This window comes from Rhincodon typus, chromosome 34 (assembly GCF_021869965.1).
Source record: "Rhincodon typus isolate 14 chromosome 34, sRhiTyp1.1, whole genome shotgun sequence".
Taxonomy (NCBI): Eukaryota; Metazoa; Chordata; class Chondrichthyes; order Orectolobiformes; family Rhincodontidae; genus Rhincodon; species Rhincodon typus.
Genome location: NC_063365.1, coordinates 528,510 through 550,277, shown reverse-complemented (window position 1 = coordinate 550,277; position 21,768 = coordinate 528,510). Strand labels below are relative to the sequence as shown.

Sequence of the window (21,768 nt, the reverse complement as noted above, 5' to 3'; positions counted from 1 at the left end):
TCCTATTGGAAGTGTAACTTATGACAATTTTTGATCCCTTAATTTGTAGTCATGTGACAATGACTTAGGTAGACTGCTAGTGGAATTCACTGTACTATAATTCACTCTGACCCCCTTTTCATTTGTCCTACATACTGCAGATGCACCATACTTGTGAAATGAGCTCTCAATGGGAACAGGAAACATGATTTATTCTTCACCCTGGCTGATTCTCTTTCCCACTCATGTCTTTAATAAATCATATATCAGAAATAAAGGGTAACCAAGGGGCTAAAAAGTCAGGAGCTTGAGGTAACTTTTACAATGGAACATTGCAGAGGAGGAACTTCAGGGACCGAAACCTAACAAGTTTCCAGGGCCTCGTGGTATATGTCCTAGCAGATAGCTATAGACATTGCCGATGGACTGGTTGTGACTTTCCAAAGTGCCCTAGAATAGCCCCAGGAGATAGGAATTTAGCAAATATAACACTGCAATTTGGGAGACGATGGAGAGAGAATACAGGGAGATATGGGCTGATTAGGTTGACATTAAGAAATTGTTTGAGTCTTTTGTTAAGCAAATCTTAACAATGCGCTTAGGAGATTGTAGAATGATCAGGTAAAGCTAATGTGATTTTAGAAAGCATGTCTGCTTGGTAGAGTGACAGTAAGGCAAAGAATTGCAGCAAACAGAGACCGATGTCTGCAGACCCTTGTGAACTGTGGCTAATTATGAACGGCACTAGTAAGGTAACTAAAGGTGAACTTGTACATGAAATATAAGTTGGAATTACAAAATGCAGCTGAGAGATTGCCATACAAAATGTTAGTACACAGCATAAATTCATGGAATTGGGGGTAATGGGCATGGATAGAGGATTAGGTAAGAAGTACAAGGAAACTAAGTAGAGATAAATGAAGCATTTTTCAAGTTGACGGACTGTGATGATGGAGTGCAACCAGGATCAATGCTGGGATCTTGGCTATTTGCAATTTATGTTAGTGACTCGGACAGTGAGTCAGAGTCATGTATCCAAGTTTACTGCTGATATAAAACTCGATGGGAATGTAAATTGTGAGAAGGATGCAGTTTGCAAAGAGGTATAAACAGGTTAAATGAGTGAATAATGAGTGGCTGTTGGATGTGCAGCTCTGAAGTTAGTTACTTTGGTCATAAGAATAAAAAAAAACCAGAATATTTTTTAAAAGGTACGAAAGCTTGTAAACGTTGGTGTACAGTGTGACTTTGGTACACTGGCGAAAGGAACAAAGAAAGCAATTAGGAAAGTAAATGGCATGTCCTTTGTTACAAGGGGTTACAGAATATAAGCATAACGAACTCTTGATACATTTGTATAGGATTTTGTTGAGACCACGCCTGAAGTACTCTATGTAATTTTTGTCTCTATGTAAAGAAGGCTCTGCCTAATTCGTCAGTACAACAAAGCCTCACTGAATGGTGTGCAGGTGAAGAAATTGTCTGATAATGTGACGCTTAGTCAATTATGCCTAAGTTTTCTGGAGTTTAGGAGAGTCAACGCTAAGAAGTTGTTTACCCTGGAGTGGCGGTAGCTGCGGGACAGTGTGATGGTGTTCATGGTGGGGTGGTGACAGTCTCAGAATAAGGGATTGATGATTCAGGACTGAGATGGGAAATGTTTTCACTCAAAGGGTTGTGAATCTTAGGAGTTCTCTACTGCAGTGGGCTGTAGATTCTCCATCATTAGATATATTTAAGGCTAGGATAGTTGGATATTAGATCAGTTGGAGGAAGTTGAAGTGTATGGAGAGCACTCAGAAAAATAAATCTGAAGCAAATTGGACATAATCAGATGAACAGAGCAAGCTTAAGGGCCTATCCCTGATTCTATTTATTATGTTCTTCCTTTTTACGCTGTTGTTATTTTCTTCCAGACTCTGCGTATGGAGCATTTGAGGATCTGGAGACAGGAGAAGTTCATACAGGGCAACCTGGGGAACTAAAACAAAACCATGAGGTTTGTGTTACAGAAAAATTTCTGCCTCCACGAGAATTAAAAATGGCACCTACTACTTGAGATAATTTTACAAGTTTCAAGCGAGTAACTCACCTCCTGACTCCTCAAAGCCTGTCCACCATCTACAAGGCATAATTCAGGAGTGTGATGGAATACCCCCACTTACCTGGATGAGTGCAGCCCCAACAACACTCAAGAAGCTTGACACCGCCACATTAAAGCAGCTCGCTTGATTGGCGCTACATCTACAAGCATCTACTCCCTCCACCACTGACGCTCAGTAGCAGCAGTGTGTACAATCTACAAGATGCACTGCAGAAATTCACCAAAGATTCTCGGACAGCACCTTCCAAACCCGTGACCACTTCCATCTAGAAGGACAAGGGCAGCAGGCATATGGGAATACCACCAGCTCCAAGTTCCCCTCCAAGCCACTCACCATCCTGACTTGGAAATACATCACTGTTCCTTCACTGTTGCTGGGTCAAAATCCTGGAATTATCCCCCCCTAATAACATTGTGGGTCAACCTACTGCAGGAGGATTGCAACGGTTCAAGAAGGCAGTTCACCACCACCTTCTCAAGGGCAACATGGGATGGGCAAGAAATACTGGCCAGCCAGCGACGCTCACATCCCACAAATGAATAGAATAAAAAGCATAAGAATGAAAATTGATTTGGGATTTAAACAGTTAGCTTGATTCATGCAGGCCCAAGCTTAGTGCATTTTCAGTTTGCAGTTATCTTTGGTTCACAGGATAGGAAGTGATCAACTGATCAAAATGATTCATTAAGAGTTTGGCAGCATGGCACTAGTGTGAAGGAATATTTCACTATATGGATTGTGGAACATTTGGGGCAGGTTCAGTTACGTTTGTGCAATGTATTTGGGGACATTACATTGTAGAAAGATGTGTAAAGCTGAAGGTGTGTATGGAAAAGGCTGATTTCCTTTTACAAAGCAGCATTTTTGCTTGGGCTTTTGAGTAGAAAAGGAAGGACATGTCAAGACATTAGTTTGACAATTGTTTAAATTCTGGGTTTTGCCTGATAGGGAGGAATAATAGAGTTTGGAGAGGGATCAAATATGTTGCCAGGAAGGGGAAGCTCAAATACTAATACCAATTTCAAGGAGACCAGAGATTAAGCAGGAAATCTACAAACGTTTTAAAAATTGTGGAAGTTCTTAATGGGTTAAATGGTGAAAGTTTGTTTCTGTTGCTTGAAAAGTTGTCAGACATTCCAGTGCACAGCTGAACTTACTGACCATAAGTTCTGCACCAGAGATTTTCTCCACCTTAAGCATGTGGTGAATTCTAATCTCCTATTCATTTCCTTCTTCATTTTGAAAATCCACCATGTCCAATATTTCGCCTCTCTTCCCTTAAACCTTACAATTCCATTTGGCAAGATTTTAGATTGTTGACAGCTTATCAACAAAGCTAAATGCAAGTGGGCACCTATCAGCCCACAGCTCCAATAATTTGCTCAGTGCAAGCGGCCCAATGGTCCTTTTTTTCTGTGCTGTAGATCTCTATGATTTACAAATAACAGAGGTGCCCTGACCCACTGTTTTTGTTGCAAAGAAGAGTGTTAACCCTTCTGGTTATGCTGTTTTCTATTACCAGTATATTTCTCCTTTCACCCAGCTCCACTCCACCCCCAAATCCAAATCTAAATAAATCCCGTCCACAGGCACTCCCTTGTCTAACTTGCTTGTTACATCATCAAAGAATTTAAAGTTTAGTTAAATGCTAACTACAAACAGAATTAGCTTTGTACCAAATATGTAGAACATCAAAAATATTCAAGCTAACATTTAATAAGACTTTTTACCCATCAATTGCAAGCATTCGGGCCTTTCTTTCAAAAGGATGGGTCAGAGACATCGGGCTGGAAGTCCTCCTTATCCTCATTCTGGAAAGTTTTAGACCCACATTCAAATCCGAAACCTATAGCTGCAAACAAAATTCCCTGATGGGTCAAATAGCTGGCAGTTTGTGGGCTGCTTGTGTCCATCTCATTAATCATCATCTGGAAGATCTATTTGAAGTTACCCATTGACTCCTCTGTTCTTGTGGAAAAGTCCTCCTGATCTTTTTTCCAGTCAAAGCTAGCACAATATTGCTGCTGTTCAAGTTAAGGAATGTTCCTGCTGTGGAATGTTCCTCGCGTTTAGTGTAAACTACAAATAATTGCCTTTTTGTCTTTTATCCTTCTTTGTCTAAATTAATAACAAGGTTACAGTCGACTAGAAGTGAGCAGACGAGACATTTGGAATCTTTCAAACATCAAGTTGTTAGAACATGGGTATGTTTTTTTATGGACCAGACCAAACTCCCTTCAGCTATATCAAGGAGATAGCCTAGACCCTAACTTTTATCTTATTTAAAGTGCTGTGTTCGATTGGTCACTCTCCTTGGCTTTCAGCAAAACACCCTTTATTCTTACATCCAGTTAAAATGCAACAAATGAAATAAGAATTGGTATAACTTTAACTCTACTGGACAACTTAACCGAATAATAGGTTATTTAATTACTAAACAGCAACTGTTCTAATATAGCAACATCCCATAAACACACCCTTAGCAAAGGCAAATTCAGTAAAATAGATTGTCTCACATGTGATGTTACTCCTGTCCAGCAGAAAAGAACACTAAGAGAAAATTCTGGCAGAGAAAGATATCTCAAGCTTTTTGCAGTAGCAAAGAGATGAATAAAAGTTTCCACAACCAATTTCAAAACCCCAACAGCTGAAAGCTAAAATAAAACACTAGTTCTGTGGGAGCTTCACTCCACCCATTCATGCTGTTTCTATTGTTCCAACATGTAAAACAAAGTCCAGGGCCACGCAACCTGCTTATATTATTGGATTGGAAGAGACAACTTGATATCTCTGTCTCAAAACCCCGCTTCAAAAATAACCGGATAAAATACACCTCATTAAAGCTATAGTATCGTCACAGTTTTCACAGATTAAGTTACTCAACCACTTTGCAGCAGATGACTGACATTGAGTTCTGCCAGTGGATTTATGAAACTGTATGGTATATTAGAAGACTCTCTGGTTCTTTTCTGGTCATTGCAGTTTTGAAGACCATTTGGTCAAAGTTGTCCCATGAGAGTGGAGGGCATCATTCAGCCCTCCTGTTCCTTTTGGCTAAATACTTAACTCTACTGTAAGGCCTGAAAATTGGATTGGGTTAAGCTGTCATTACCAGAAGGGGAGCCATGCAGCAAATCTTGCTGTCTCAATTAACAAATTGTGATCAGCCTTTGGAGTAGAGTGTGGATACATTTCCCAGGAAACTAGTTGGAATGAATCAAAATGTTTCAAGCCTCAGGACTTGATGGGAACAACAGAATTGGAAATATTTCAGTTTGTATTTAAACATCTGGCTGCAGAAATTTGCTTTAAAACTTAAAACAAAATTCCCTTCTCTATTAGGGTGAGGAAGGCAATGAAGGAAATGTTGATTCCAGAAGTACAGAGGAGGAAGTGGAACGGACCAAACGTTTGGAGAAGAAGCGGAAATTGAAGGAAATGTTTGACATGGACTATGATAATGGTGAAGGAACCTACTTCCACGATGTTAAAGATGAAATGCAGAAACAGGCGCAGGTAGGAATATATATTCACAACCAGTTACAGTTCTGAATTCTGCGTGGCATAAGTGTAACTAGTGAAGCATGCACAGGTCAGAAATTTTAATGGTCAAATGTTCAAGATTTATATAAATGCTGTGGCTTCTGTCTGTTTTTGTTGACTGCTCATGTTTGTTTGCATTCCATTGACTGTTAGTTTTCACCTTTTGCCTGTTTGCGAAGCTTTCTTCCATATGTAATTAATATAAAATTGGAGAAAATTTCTTGCAGTTATAAGTGAAATGCCAAGCTATTAATTAGATGTGTATTTTGAGGAATTCTGTTACACTTCCTGTGATGGGCACCATGCCACAAAAACCATTTGGAAAAGCGAAAGCAAAATACTGTGAATGCTGTAATTCTTGAATAAAATGGAAAACTGTTGGAAAAACTCTGCAGGTTAGGCAGCACTTGCGGAGAGAGAACGAGTTAACATTTCATGTTGAACCATAATGAAATGTAAACTGATTCTGTCCACAGGTGCTGCCTGACTTCCTGAGCATCTCTAGTATTTTTTGATTTTACTATTATAGGAAAGTTGGGTCTCCCACATAAATCTCCAAATCCTGTACTGTTCAATCAAGCAGCCCTCCTGCATTCTTTATTTTAACATGAGTTCCCCTTTCAAACAGCTTAACCGTGCAGAGTTCGATGACCAAGACGATGAGACTCGAGTTCAGTATGAAGGTTTTCGACCCGGAATGTATATACGAGTGGAGATTGAGAATGTGCCCTATGAGTTTGTGACAAATTTTGATTCCTGCTATCCATTAATACTCGGTGGCTTGGGGAACAGTGAAGGAAATATTGGATACCTGCAGGTAATAGTTGAAGAGCAACAACATGCATTTATGTAACACCCTGAGCAGAGGAGAATTCACATGAGTGTTTCGAGACTGACAAATTGACACTAAGCTAAGGAGTGAGATATAGTGACAAATGACCACAGACCCTAACTGAGCAATAGGTTTTTAGAAGCGCCTTGAAGAAGAGTACGAAATGGACAGTTTAGGCAGGGAATTCCAGAGCATTGAACTGAGGCAGCTGAAGGCACAGCTGCCAATGGTGGAATGGTGAAAATCAGGAATGTACAAGAGGCCGGAATGGGAAAAGCAAATAGATTTCAAATGTTGTAGGACTGGAGGAGATTAAAAGTGGTAGTGTGAAGATGAGGCCATAGAGAAATTTGCACACAAGATGAGAATCTTACAAGTGTGGCCTTGGAGGACTGTGAGCCAGTGTAGGTAACTTAGGACAGGAAATATGGAGGAATGAGACTTGGTGAATGTTATGACATGAGCAGTCAGACTTCGGATGAGCTCCAGTATAACATGGCTGGAACACAAGAAGCTGGATGGGAGGAATTGGACAATATTGCAGAGGTGGAAACAGTCTTGGTTATATTTTGGAGTTAGGCAATCAGAAGCTTAGCTCGGGGTCAAATTAGTTGTTGAGGTGGCAAACAGTCCAGTTCTACTTCAGATGGTAGACAGACAGGGGAGTGGAAATGAATAGAGTTTCTGTCAAGGCACAGCGCAATTACTTTGATCATCCCTACATTTAGTTAGGACAATGCAGGTAAGAGGAGCAATTTCTGTTGCAGGTTTGTTTCTGTGGGTTTTGTTCAGGGATTAACTCTCCGGGGCAAAGCTGTATAGGGGTGATGTCAGAGGTAGGTTCTTCACACACACAGTGGTGGGCATGTGGAATGCGCTGCCGGCAGTGGCAGTGGTAGTGGAGTCAGATACTTCAGAGACTTCTAAGCGACTCTTGGATAGGCATATGGAGGATAGTAAAATGTAGGGTATGCAGGGTAGATTGATCTTAGTAGGATAGTAGGTCGGCACAACATCGTGGGCTGAAGGGCCTGTACTGTGCTGTACTGTTCTTCGTTCTATACCAAACTGCAAGTCTGCTGACTTTTCTATTGCCCACCCCAACAGTGTTATAGCTGCCTTTGTTCAGTCTGGATTGTTATCTAAGGCCTTTTTGCAGACTGTGACTCAGACCTTTACTAACAAAGTGTTATATTTGTTGTCTGTTGGGAAGAATTGCATTTGTTACGACAAGAACACATGCTCAAACTTTAACTTACATCATCCGAGAACGTGGCTGAGTGAAATGCGACTAAGGTGACTCCAACTGAAAGGGTTGTTGTAATGACTGTCTGCTAATATTCCTTTCTTCATGCTGAACCAGATGCGTTTGAAGAAACACAGATGGCACAAGAAGATTCTGAAGACGAGAGACCCTTTAATCTTTTCCCTTGGCTGGAGGCGCTTTCAGACTATCCCAATGTATTACATTGAGGACCATAATGGACGCCATAGGCTGCTCAAATACACACCTGAGCACATGCACTGCTCTGCTACTATCTGGGGTAAGTGACTTCTAACTACTTTTCTTTTCTCTCTTGGGCTTTGAGACCATGGCTGATAGCGCACACAATAGGTTTGTGACATCAGGATTTCCATAGAGAACAATAACTTTTAAAACAAATTTGAACTTCCAGGTAATAGCTGGCAGGATGCTGCAACAAGATTTCAGGTTTAAGATACTTATTGTGACCAAGGACTGAAAGCACTGTTGACTAACTGTTATCCCCACAGGGCAAGGGGTCAGTTAGCTCATTTGGCTGAATGGCTAGCTTGCAATGCAGAATGATGGTGTGGGTTCAATTCCTGTGCTGACTGAGATCACCGTGAAGGACTCGCCTTCTCAACCTCTTCCCTTGCCTGAGGTTGAATCACCATTTCCAATGGTAGAACAGGCCCTGTCATTCTTGAAGGTGATATATGAAGGGCCAATTAATCTTTGAACTAGAGAATGGATTGATTTGCTTCTTATTTTAGTGTAGAATGGGTTTGACAAGTATATGTTACACTGTCCTTTAAATAGGTATATGTCCCAGAATCAGCCCAAAATGATTCTTGACCAATGTTCTCTCTAAGTGTAGTTGTTGGGCTTCACTGTTACTGTGACATTGGATCCCTTTATTGCTCACAGTCAGTGCTATGGTGTAGCCTTAACCCGCACTCCAAATTAATAACCGTCCGAACTTCAGTGGTAATTGAGCAAATCCTACTGATGTTTTTGGTGATGGTTTTTGTATTTGAATTTTGTGTAACTTTCAGATCTTTATATTTTCCTTACCACAGGTCCGATTACTCCACAAGGCTCAGGGTTTCTCGCTGTTCCATCTGTGGCTGGTACTTCGGTGAGTTTCTGCTTGTGGGGTTGAGGTTTTTGATTTCTAAGTAGGGCAGACCAGGGTTAGGTTCAGCCATGCTCTCTCATCCTCCCACCTTCCATTGTTACCATTTATCCACTCTTTATTTGTTTAGCTCCCAATCTGCCCTATCCTCTTTCACTTTCCTTGGGTAGTGCAGAAAAATAATTTGGTACAGTTGGGAGGATGATGAACAAGAAACATGTTGACAAATATGTTAGAATGGAAAGAGCAGTTTTAGAGTGAGTATTGGGGTGGCAGTTGCGTGCATTCAAGGAGAGGAACTGGATATCTTAAAAAGATAGATTCAGCTGGTCAAAATTAGGGTACTTTTCCAGTTATAAATTTTAGGGCAAGCTTAGAAATAGCACAATCCTCTTAATTGGAATAGATGTCCAATATAGCTTAATATCCAGTTGTATTCCCTTGTAATGCTTTCCCTTCAAGTATGCGCCCAATTGCACTTTGAAAGTTCTGGTACGATCTGATGCTGCCGCCTTTTCCGATTATGTGTAAAGGAATTTCTCCTCATTTCCCCGCCAGGTCTTGTGCCAGTTTTTCTCAAACCCATGACCTCTGATTACTGACCATTTTGCTAGTTTCTTCCTTTTTGCTGTATGAAAACCTGTCCTAATTTTGACAACTGTTATTCTCCAGTCTCTCCATACAGCTCACTCTGCTTGTTTCTGATATCATCCTGGCAAAACTCATCTGTATTACTCTCCTGGTCTTTGACGCCTTTCCCAAAGTATAATTCTCAGAGCTAAACGTAGGAACAGGAGTAGGCCATTCAGGCTGTCAAAGCTACTATGCCATTTAATATGGCCATGGCTAATTGAACACTTCAGTGCCTTTAACTCCCATTAACCTCATGAGCCTTTAGGATTATTAATAATCAGAAATGTATCAATTCCTATCTTAAACTCCAAACACTGAACTTCCTCTGCGGTAAAGAATTCCAAAGATGCTTAATCCTTTCTAAAAGGGTTTCACCTCACACTGGTCCTCAATGGCATCCTCCTTTTGTTTTTAAATTGTATCCCCCAGTTCTAGACTCACCAACCAGGGAAAACATCTGTCTGTATCCACCCTGTCTATCTCATATTTTGAAAATTTCAGCGAGATCACCTCTCATTCTTTGAAATATTGGACAATACAGGCCTACTTTTCTCAATCTCTCTTCATATGACAGTCCTGCCATTTGCCAGGAAGAAATCTGATGAGCCTTTCTTACACTCTCTCTTTGGCAATAATATTCTTTGCATGGTAAAGGGACCAAAACTAGACACACACTGCTCAGGTATGGTCTAATCAAGATTCTGTGATTGAAGCAAGACTTTTCTACTCCCATACTTGAATCCTCTTGTGATCAAGTTAAACATTCCATTAGCCTTCCTAATAGCTTGCTGCACCATCATGTTGGCTTTCATTGGCACATAGCCAAGGACACCCAGATAACTTTGTACATCTACACTTTCAAACCTCCCACCATTTCAAGACTCTGTTCCTGTGACCGAAGTGGATAACTTCATGTTTTTCCACATTATGCTCAATCTGTTATGTTCTTACCCATTCATTAAGTCTGTCAAAATCTTCCTGGAGACTAAAAGATACTCCTTAGCTTGTCACATTTAAAAGGTTCATCCTAACTTACATCCTAAACTTACGCCTTATGAGGGGGCATAATTTTAAGGTGATTGGAGGAAGGTATAGGGGAGATGTCAGAGGTAGGTTCTTTACACTGAGAGTGGTGGGTGTGTGGCATGCGCTGCCGGCAGTGGAAGTGGTGTCAGATACATTAGAGACTTTTAAGCAACTCTTGGATAGGCACATGGTTGATAGTATAATGTGGGGTGTGCTGGGTAGATTGATCTAAGTAGGATAATAGGTTGGCATAACATTGTGGGCCGAAGGGCCTGTACTGTGCTATGTTCTAACTCATTTATCTCTATATTCACTGTATTCCATATTTAAATCCAAGCATCCCAGGCGATTGCTTAACGACCAGGTTCAAATGTTGATAGATATATACTCTCTGCAGTTGTACTCGCCCCACAATGTTGCCGTTTAATTTTCTTCCTTTCAAAGTACAAAATTTCAAACTTGTCCACATTAAATAGCATGTGCTGTCAGTGTTCCAGCTCAGCTTGTGCGTGTGTGGGCATGCAACAATCTGCAGAAATGTGCCACACAGGGAATAAACATGTCATATGTTTCAGTGTTTCCTTTAAAATATGTATATGTGTGTGTAAGACTGTGTCCATCTTTTTAAGGGATTGCATAGTACGGCAACTGGTTCACATCAAAAACAAACGGAATGTATCACCTTTTATGAATGGAGAAAAGTGTGCATTCATCACCACTTTCTGCTTTCTCTGCCTTAGCCAGTTATGTGTTTTTTATATTCATTCTTGAATGTGAGCATCTCCAGAGGGCACATTTAGTTCACCATTCCTGATTGTCCTCCTTTTTCATTCTTTCACTGGGTGTAGCATTAGCGGAAAGACTAGGATTTGATACACAACCCTAGTTGCCCTGAAAAAGTGGTGGTAAACCACTTTTTTGAATTGCTACAGTCCATGTGGTGTAGGTAGACCCATAGTATTAATAGGGAGGGAGTTCTAGGATCTTGATATGATGACTATGAAAATGTGGCAATGTCGGTCCAAGTCAAAATGGTATGTGGCTTGCAGAGGATCTTCAAGGTGTGGTGTTCCTATGTATCTGCTGCCCTTATCTTTCTAGCTGGTGGAGGTTGAGAGTTTGGAAGGTGCTCTTGGAGGAAAGTTGACCAATGGTCCACTGCATCTTATAAATGATGCATTGTGTTGCCAGATGGTGATGCCGATCAAGTATTTGTTCTGCATTTTGTTTTTCCTGGTAAGCATCAGGTTGTTGAAACTAACTGTTAGCTTTATCCTTGCAGAAAGATTTCAGAATAGCAGCAACGGGTGTGGTGCTGGACCTCGACAAATCTGTAACCATTGTTAAAAAACTCAAGTTGGTGGGGTTCCCATTCAAGATATATAAGAATACAGCCTTCATAAAGGTGAGAAGCTTCTTTATCACTACTAGCAGTTTCTCTCCTTTTCCTGTATTCTAAAATCCTCCAAATCTTCAGATTAATCACTATTCCTTGCAACTTTATTAGGCATTTTAAATTTCATACAATCTTTAACTTCCTTTGTTAACCATGATTGATTGACGTTTTTGGGATTTTTGTGCCTTGAAGGAACCTATAGGTACTGTGAACTATGTAATAGCTCTTTAAATGATGGATATGATGATACCTAGGCAATGGATAGTTTTTAATGTATTTATTGTATTGCTGATCATGCTCCTCGTACTTTCATAATTTTCTTTGTTCAAATTTGGCACCATGTTTTCAATTTGAACTCCTTCGCTTTCAAATATAATGCATCATTCTATCTTTTTATGGTCGCTCATGACCAGAGATTCTTTTGCAAAAAATCATAATTAGCCCTTTCTCACTATAATATTAGAGCTAAATTAACCTAGATCTCCAGTCATTTCCTCAACAAACTGCTTTCAAACCATCCCTGACACACTTCAGAAACGTATCCTCCACAGTATTAGTGCTTGTTAGGTTTACCCATGTTATATGCTTCTCTAATCTCTCTCAGTTAATACAGTGTCCCACATTACTCTTATTGTTTGGTAGGTGCTGTTCATTGCTTCTACTTGCTATTTCTTAGCTCCGCCCAACCAGATTCCACATTTTTTTCCCTTTCAATCCAAGATCCTCCTCCCTAGTGTTCTGATCCCATTCCAGTAAAATACCACTTCCTTTTCCTTTCTGCCTGTTCTTCTTAAAAGTCAAAGATTTTTTTAATGTTCAGTTCCCAGACTTGGTCATCCTGCAGCCATCTTTCTGTGATGATACTTAGATCATACCAATTCATCTCTACTTGTGCCTTTCAATTATCTGCCTTGTTGATCTGTGTTGTTCAGTCATTACACTTTACCAGGAATTAACACAATAATACATAATACAACCTGTCCATGCCATCCAGTTTTTGATTAAACTAGTCTCGTTTGGTCCATATCCCTCCATACCCATCTCATCTATGGACCTGTCTAAATGTTTCTTAAATGACAAAATTGTACTTGCTTCCACCACTACCCGTGGCAGCCTGTTCCAGGTTTTCACCACTCTCTGTGAAATCTTGTGCAATTTATCTCGGTTTCAAATACTGAATCTTGCCCCATACCTGAATGTAAGTTACTGCGTCCACACAGCGCAATGTGCAGAACATGTTAATGGGGTCTGAAACAGTCACTGAAATCTGTGTTATCGCCTGAACAGTATTAGAAGAAAATTCCTGTTAAATTAGCCAAACTGCAAACTGTTTAATGTGCATGTTGGGATCACCTATAGGTGCACAAAAATACTATTGCATTATAACCTTGCTGCTCTTCATATTGATGATCTGTGCTGTATATATATCACAGAAGTATGTTATACACAAACAATAAATGAGATAGTTTTACTAGGACCTTTCTGTGATTCTTTAGTGAATTGAATGGTAAATCTTGAAAGAAGAAAGAAAAGTATGTAGAATTGAGGGAAAGGGTTGAAAGGGAGGGGTGGGGGTGAGGGTAGGTGAGAGACCTGGAAATGAGAAAGCAGTGGAGGCGATGATTTCTCTCCCAGGCCATGCTGTTATATAGCAAATTTGACCTCTTCTGTGTCCTCTGCCTCCACAGGAAGTTTTTATTTTTGGGTGTTTTTGGCTTCCTTTCGATGTTACTCACTAATCTTCTGTCATACGCTTCCCCTGCATCTCTTATTTCCATTTACAGTTCTGCTTTGCACTTTCTGAATTCTGCTCAACTCTACTATGTTATAACGTTTGTCATTTTTCTGTTTCATGTTATTTAAAATTTCTTCAGTTAACCAGTGGTCTATAATTTTAGGTCTATTACTTTTCCCTCTCATGTTTCATCCATACCTGGACCACCACTTTTTGATATTCTTTGTTTCATTTCCTTTTGGATCAGATTTCTTTTAGCTCCCTGAAATTATCCCTGTGCCCATGAAGGGCTTTGGGAATAAGCTGGTTCCCAGGTGGGTTGTTGAACTGATGTGTAGTATGACAATTGGCTTGCTCTCCTGGTTGGCGCCTCATACGCTGTTTCTGAACACAGGGAATGTTTAACTCAGCGCTGGAAGTTGCTAAATTTGAGAATGCTTCACTCCGAAGTGTGAGTGGGTTACGTGGTCAACTGAAGAAAGCACTTCGTACTCCAGAGGGAGCATTCCGTGCCTCCTTTGAGGACAAGTTGCTAATGAGTGGTGAGTCAAATATCTTTAAATGTAACAGTTGAAGACAGTGCCTCAACAAGTAATATAACTGTTTGTGAAGTGTTAAAGTGCAGGGATGTTAGATTTTCTGCTTGTCACAATTTTTGTGTGTATTAAGGGGAGGGACTTTAGTGTTGAGCAGTTGGAACTCCCGCACTTTCAGGCATAAGTTTAGTGTCAAGCCTTCTCTGGTCTGGCAGGAGTAATTGGCCACTTGCTTTCATAATAAAAAGCTTCAGTCTTTAACCTCAAGCACACATACTGCAACATAATGGCATCAGTGTCATGTCATCTCAATAGCAATTCTGGGATTTTACCGACTGTGACCAACTGTGTGCTTGCTAGAAATCAGTTTGAGAGCTTTGGGCAAAATTTTCCTTTCGCAGGCATTGCATTCATGGAGAATCAATGTGACCTACCAAGTGTGGGAATGCCCAACTTGAGCCAGAACTCTCAAAATCTTACGCTTCATTTAGTTATGGCTTTTCTCACCCGTTAGTCGTGGCATGATGTATTAGCCAGTAGAAAGCTAAACTGCATGTTTTGTTGATTCTCAGATATTGTTTTCCTGAGGACGTGGTACCCAGTTTTGGTACCAAAGTTGTATAATCCGGTCACGTCATTGCTGAGACCAAGCGGTGAGAGGGAGACCTGGACCGGAATGAGAACCTTTGGACAACTCAAACATGACTTGGGCATTAGGATGAAGCCAAACAAGGATTCCTTGTACAGGGTAATGTTGCATTTTTATCAATAATACACTGCAAAGATCAGATTCAAAGTTAGCTTGAATTATAGTCATAGGACAACCAGCTTTACTACCAGAACAAAAGGACAAAGTTTCCTTGAGGTAGCAAATTATATCTAAACTGATACCAAGTGTGGAAGTTCAAATAGAGAATTGTAGGGAGGGGATGCAGCACTTGTGGCCCTGTTTGCCCCACGCTAATTGGGGGCATGGTGCATTTTCCCTGCACCAGTTGCGGGCCGTGAGTGTGGAGAGAAGTGAGACTACTTGGAATAATTCCTTCAGAACGTCGAACCAGATCTGATAGACCAAATGGCCTCCTCCTCTGCTGTATAGTTATATCATTTATTTCAAGTCTGTGGCTCAGAATCCAGGTGCCAAGTGCAAAGAATCAGTAATTTGGGTAGTGCACCCTTGATGGTGAAACAACTTTACCCTGCGAAAGTGTTAGATTTTCTGAGCAATTAAATGTACTACGGGATTGGATTATGTGACTGAAGTGGTTGGTTGACTTGTGTATTGTTGTTTCTAATTATTTGCATTTTCCTGCAGCCCATCGAGAGGAAGATGAAACATTTCAATCCCCTCCACATCCCCAAGGCGCTGCAGAGAGCCCTGCCCTTTAAAAGCAAGCCTAAAAATCAAGAGAAACTGGCCAAGGAGACACGGGATAAAAAGCGGGTTGCTGTCATCAAAAGTGCACATGAGAAGAAGGTAATTGTACAAAAAAATGGAAGAAATTGACATCATCTGTTTCAAGAGCAATGTGTGTTTCGAGAAGGCCTGATTGTCATTTTTCCTGGGTCCGCTGTTCAACCTGGTGTGTCAGTCTTCTAACTGTCTCATTGTACTGACTTGAATTGTCTTTTACTCTTCTATTTTGCTGGCTGTGCCAGCATTTATTGCCCATCCCTAATTGCCCAGAGGGTTTTTGAGAGTCACTCATGTTGCTGTGAGTCACATGTTGGCTAGACTAGGCAAAGGTGGATTTCTTTCCATAAAGGATATGAGGGAACCAGTTATTTTTTTAAGTGACAGTTGATAGTAGATACGTCGTCCCTATTAGATTAGATTTTTGTTAATTCCAGGTCTTATGGAATTCAAATGTCATCATCTGCCATAAGATCATAAGAAATAAGATCAAGCACAGGCCATTCACCCCTTGAGAATGTTTTGCCATTGAATGGGATCGTGACTGATCCAACATTCTTCACGTCCACTTTCCAGACTTTCCCTGTAACCCTTGGATCCCCTACTTATCAAGTATCTGTCTTGGCCTTAAATATACACGAGGACTCTGTTGCCACAGAACTCTGGCAAGGAATTCCAAAGATACACAACTGTCTTAGAGAAGAAATTCCCCCTTATATTTGTGCCATTAATTCTGAGACTGTACTGTCTGGTCCTAGACTGTCCCGTGAGGGGAAACATTGGCTCAACATTTTCCATGTCAAGCCCCTTAGGAATCCTGTATGTTTCAATGAGATTGCCTTTGATTCTTCTAAAGGCCCAGTGAGTAGAATCCCAAACTGCTTAACCTTTGCTTATAAGACATTCCTCCAGCCGGGAACATCCTAGTGAATCTTCTCTGAATTGCCTCCAATGAAATGCTATCTTGCTGTAAATAACGGAAACAGAACTGCACTCAGTACTCCAGATATGGTCGCACCAGCACCTTGTACGGTTGCAGTATCTCTTACCTACTCCTACTCCAATCCCATTGTAGGATTAAAACCCAAGTCCCTGGATCGTTCACCTGGAGTTCTGGATTACTAGTCAAGTGACATTGCCATTATGCCACTGCATCTCTTCTGTGAATCTTGAATTCTTCTTCTGATGATGTTTATTGATCTTTATTTTAATATTTCACATGAGCCAGAATTTGGAAAAAACCTTTTATTGCAGGAAGTTTGAAGAACCAGTAAATCAGAGCCTGAAACAAAGAAAAACAGAAATTGCTAAAGAAAGTCAGCAAGTCTGGCAACATCTTTTGAAGAGAAAGCAGAGTTAATGTTTCAAGTCCAGTGATACTTCTTCCAAAGACCTCTGAAGATTCTTAGGTTACTAGGCAGTGCATTCCAGAAGATTTAATACCATTCCCCCCTGTATACACGTGCACACACCCCCAAGACACAGCCTCAGGATGAAACGATTTTATGACAATCCCCTCTAAACTTCCTGCCTTTCACCTTAAATTTATGCCCTCTTGTTATTGACCCCTCAGCTCAAGGGAGCAGCTGCTTTCTATCCACCCTGTCCATGCCCCTCAGAATTTTATACACTCCTATCAGGTCCTCCCTCAACATTGTCTGCTTCAAAAAAAGCAACCTTAACTTATTCAGTCTCTCTCTATAGCTGAAATATGCCAAACCTGGCAACATTTTGGTGAATCTCCTGCACCCCCCTCCAGTGCAATCACATCCTTCCTATAATGTAGTGACCAGATCAGTGCACTGTGGCCTAACCAAAGTTCTGTACAGCTCCAACATGACCTCCCTGCTATTATAATCTAGGCCTCAGCTGATAAGGTAAGTAAGTGTTCCATACAAAAATCAAAAGAACTGCGGATGTTGTATTATCAGTTCTGAGGAAGGGTCACTCGACCCGAAACGTTCTCTGTCACACCATCTCTCCAGTCACACCATCAGCTTTCTACCACTCTGTGTCCTGTCACTAAGCCAATTTTGGATCCAACTTGCCAAGTAAACCTGGATCCTATGTGTTTTTACAGTGGCTTTCATGGTTTACCCATGAATAATGAACTTTTGGGATAGCACTGGTTTATTTTTTTCTAGGAAGCAAGAAAAACAGCAGCAAGGAGAAAGCTGAAGCAGCTTGGTCATGGAAAGTTCAAGAAATAGCCACAAAAGTAGATCTTTGACCACTCAAGCCAGCTCTGCCATGAACCTGTTTAAGAGCTTAGCTAATCTCCTGACTATCTCCACATCCTTTTGATTCTCTTAATGTCTGAAAGTTGACTTCTGCCCTGGGCCAAGTTAATTAGCAGCCTACCTCTAGTTGCCTTTGGATACAACTGAGTGGCTTTCTGCACCATTCAGAGGCCAGTTAAGAGTCGAATGTAGGTCAGACCAGATCAGAATGGCAGTTAGCTTCTCTAAAGGTCAGATGGGTTTTAATAACAATTCCCTTTCGAAGAAGGGAGGAACTGCAAAAACAGAGAACATTGGGTCAGTTAACCTGACAACAGGAGATCACAATTAGATTGGGCTGAGACCCGTTTAGATTTTTAATTTCAGGGTTTTAAAAATTGAATTTAAATTCCACCTTCTCCTGTGGTGAAATTCAAACCCTTGTCCCCAGAAAATTATTTGGGTCTTTGGGTTACTAGCCAGAGGGTTATATAGCATGGAAGCAAACCCTTCGAGCCAACTCATCTGCACCAACCAGACATCCCAAACTGACCTAGTCCCATTTCCCAGCATTTGGCCCAAATTCCTTTAAACCCTTCCTATTCGTGTACCCATCCAGTACCTTTTAAATCTTATAATTGTATCCGCCCCCACCACTTTCTCTGGCAGCTTGTTCCACACACACACCACCCTCTGCATGAAAAAGATACCTCTCGGGTCCTTTTTTAAGTCTTTACCCTCTCACCTTAAACCTACGCCCTCTAGTTTTGGACTTGCCCACCCTAGGAAAAGGACCTAGGCTATTCGCCTTATCCGTGCCCCTCATGACCTTTATAAACCTTTTTCAGCTCATCCCTCAACCTCTGACCCTCCAGGGAAAAAAACCCCAGCCTATTCAGAATCTCCGTATAACTCAAACCCTCCAGTCCTGGAAAAATCCTTAAATCTCTTCTGCACCTTCTCAAGTTTAACAACATCCTTCTTATAGAAGGGTGTCCAGAACTGTGTACAGTATTCCCAAAGTGGCCTCACCAATGTGCGACAATACCGCCAGATATCGCCTCCTAATTGCTTGTTGTTTCTGCAAGTTGACTTGATGAGTCAGGTACAAGAACATTAATGTCACTTTGAGGACCATAATTTCTAATCTCTTATCATTTTTCTATTTTTCTTATCAAAATGGACAGCTTCGTATTTCTACTACTCATTTAACCAGTTTATCACTTGTAGCCCTTTGGACCCTTCCTCATGTCTTGTGTTACCACTTCACTCTGGTGTCTGTAAACTTGGATACCTCACACTAAACTTCTCCATATAGAGATGTGAGGCTCAAACAGAGATCCTGGTAGCCAGAAACCTGAAAATTATCCATTTATTCTGCTCTGTTTTTTGTCCATTTACCAATTCTTGTTGGTAGTAATTTTTCCAATTCCCATGAACATCTTAATTTTGGAAACTAGCACCTCTCTGATGCTTTCTGAAAATTCAAATGCACCAAATCACTGATGCCCTCCTTACTTATCCTTCGTGTTACAACCTTAAAAAAAATTTGATTCTTTAAACATGTTGCTCTCTCATAAATCCGTTTGACTCTGCCCAATCTAATTACGGTCTGCTGGTGTCAGAAGAACTGACTTAATATTCCCTGTTATCTCAGATCCCCTTTTCTTCAAAAGGGGAGTTGCATTTTCTACTTGCCAAACCTCATGGTTTGTTCTGGATTCCAGGGAATCTTGGAAAATCAAAACTAGTGCATCCAGTATATCTGTTTCAGAGATAGTAGGAACTGCAGATGCTGGAGAATCTGAGATAACAAGGTGTAGTGGTGGATGAACACAGCAGGCCAAGCAGCATCAGAGGAGCAGGAAGGCTGACGTTTCAGGCCTAGACCCTTCTTCAGAAATGTTTTCTGAAGAAGGGTCTACGCCCGAAACATCAGCTTGTTATCTCATCCAGTATATCTGTCCTCTTAAGCCTTAGAATGAAGGCAGTGACATCCAGGGGATTTATTAACTTTTAACATAATTAAACAAACATCATTGATGAAATTACGTGGACATGAGAGTTAAGACCAGGAGAAGGCCTTTTGGCCCCTTGAGCCAGCTCTGTGATCATGGCTTACCTGATTGTAATCTCAATTCCATGTTCCTGGCTACCCCAATAACCTTACAGCTCTTTTCATCCCTTTTGCTTATCAAGGATTTATTCACCTCTGCTGTAAATATTCAAACACTCTATTTGTGTATCTACTGCCTTTTGAGGAATAGTGCTACAAAGACTAATACTATTTTTTTTTAAGATGCTAGTTTTCACTAGACCTTTGACTTGCTGCTATTTCTAGAACTTATTTTAGTGTCTCCTATTGTGAGAACAGATTCAATACAATATTTCCTGTCCCAGCTTCCATGTAACTTGTGTTTACTTTTGGTAGCCTGTTCTGTTTATTTACAGAAGCTTTGGCTAAGTGGTTTTCTGTCATCCTGTTTTATCTTTTGTTATCACATTCTTGGTCATCCTTTTCTGAATTCTAAAAGTCTTCCAGTCCTCCGGTTTACAGCTTATTTTAGCAACAATATTTGCCTCTTCCCTAAAGAAAAGAGACATATTGGATACAACACATTAACTCTTTCTCTCTCCACAGATGCAGCCAGACCTGCTGAGTTTCTCCTGAAATTTCCGCTTTTATAAGCCTCTTCCTTTAATGTAATACTACTGTTAATTTTGTTTAAAAGCTATAATGGTATAACTATTCCTATTTTTTTTTAATTTCTGAAGGGAATATAGATTTGTTGTGAATTATGAAATATTTCTTTATTTCTGATGTTTACCATTATTTAAGACCAAATGTTTTGACCTGGTTTCCCAGTCTACTTCAAATTACTTGTTAAGTTCATTGTAGTCATCAACTTTCTCTGTTTTGATTGCACGGCTGATTGAGAAGTTATTAGGATTTGTGTGCTTAAAAACAAATGTTTTTGTCCTCAGATCTCAGCCTTGCTCACTGCTCTGAGCACAGTGAATGCTTACAAAGTACAGAAACAGCACAAAAAAGAACACCAACAGCACAAAGAATTCCTTGCACAGAAACGCAAACAAGAAGAGGCTAAGATTAAAAGGCAGAAAGAAGCTCGCAAGAAGATACATCGTATGCTGGGTCAGAAGGAGAAGCGCAAAATGAAATCCAGTCTAAGAGGACAGAAAGAAGCCTGATCCACAAGACTTTGCAGTTTGCATTGAAAGGAAAGTTGGCCATGAAGAGTTGGAGTTGAAAAGGATTGTCAAAATATACATCAGACCGTTGTTCACACCTGTACAAATTTTAAATTCCATTTTTTTCAGAACTGTAGCTTATTCGACTGCAGACAATTCAGCCTTTATTCAGATTTTCATCCAAAAAGACTGAAATAGAATGTGACAAACGTTTATTGCCAAGTTAAATACTCCGTGCTCTGTGATGCACAGTGTATTGATGAATTAGTAAAGATCCTCTTAATGTAATGTGTAAATAATGATTTTTGTTTTAAAAAAGTTCTGACTTTAAATATGGTTTGTGGAATTGGTACCAGACAGGACCTAGGACTGAGGACAGTGCTTGTTTTAGGAACATTGAGTTTCTTAAAGAAGACAGTAGGAAAATGCATAATTTGCTCTTGGTTTTTTTGGGGTGCATAATTAATCACCACAGAGTTATCTTTAGAGGTTGCTGCATTAAACCTGTTCAACACCCAAAATGTGCTTAGCAACTGTCTCCTGGCCCAGTACATGACTGCATTAGACTCCCGATTATTGTAATGGATTTAGATTCTTTAGTAATACAATGTAGCTAATTCTGCTACCATCTGCACCCACCTCTGTTAGAGACCAATACATCTGTCTGGGCAATATGGTAGCTCTGTGGTTAGCACCGCTGCCTCACAACGCCAGGCACCTGGATGTGAATCCACCCTTGGGCGACTGTGTGGAGTTTTCACA

General features: G+C 40.5%; 1 protein-coding gene across 4 annotated transcripts in view; it reads left to right on the top strand.

The window, feature by feature from the left end:
- Positions 1-21,294, top strand: part of bms1 (BMS1 ribosome biogenesis factor) — a 77,298-nt gene extending 56,004 nt beyond the window's left edge. For all 4 annotated transcript variants that reach the window (XM_048616356.1, XM_048616355.1, XM_048616357.1 and 1 more), the window contains exons 14-23: positions 1,896-1,978; positions 5,427-5,600; positions 6,256-6,444; positions 7,823-8,003; positions 8,782-8,840; positions 11,779-11,901; positions 14,022-14,169; positions 14,736-14,911; positions 15,479-15,640; positions 20,782-21,294. In XM_048616356.1, the coding sequence (XP_048472313.1) occupies positions 1,896-1,978; positions 5,427-5,600; positions 6,256-6,444; positions 7,823-8,003; positions 8,782-8,840; positions 11,779-11,901; positions 14,022-14,169; positions 14,736-14,911; positions 15,479-15,640; positions 20,782-21,006 (1,520 nt within the window). In that variant the 3' untranslated portion in view covers positions 21,007-21,294. The remainder of the gene's footprint in view (positions 1-1,895; positions 1,979-5,426; positions 5,601-6,255; positions 6,445-7,822; positions 8,004-8,781; positions 8,841-11,778; positions 11,902-14,021; positions 14,170-14,735; positions 14,912-15,478; positions 15,641-20,781) is intronic.
- Positions 21,295-21,768: the final 474 nt, after the last annotated feature.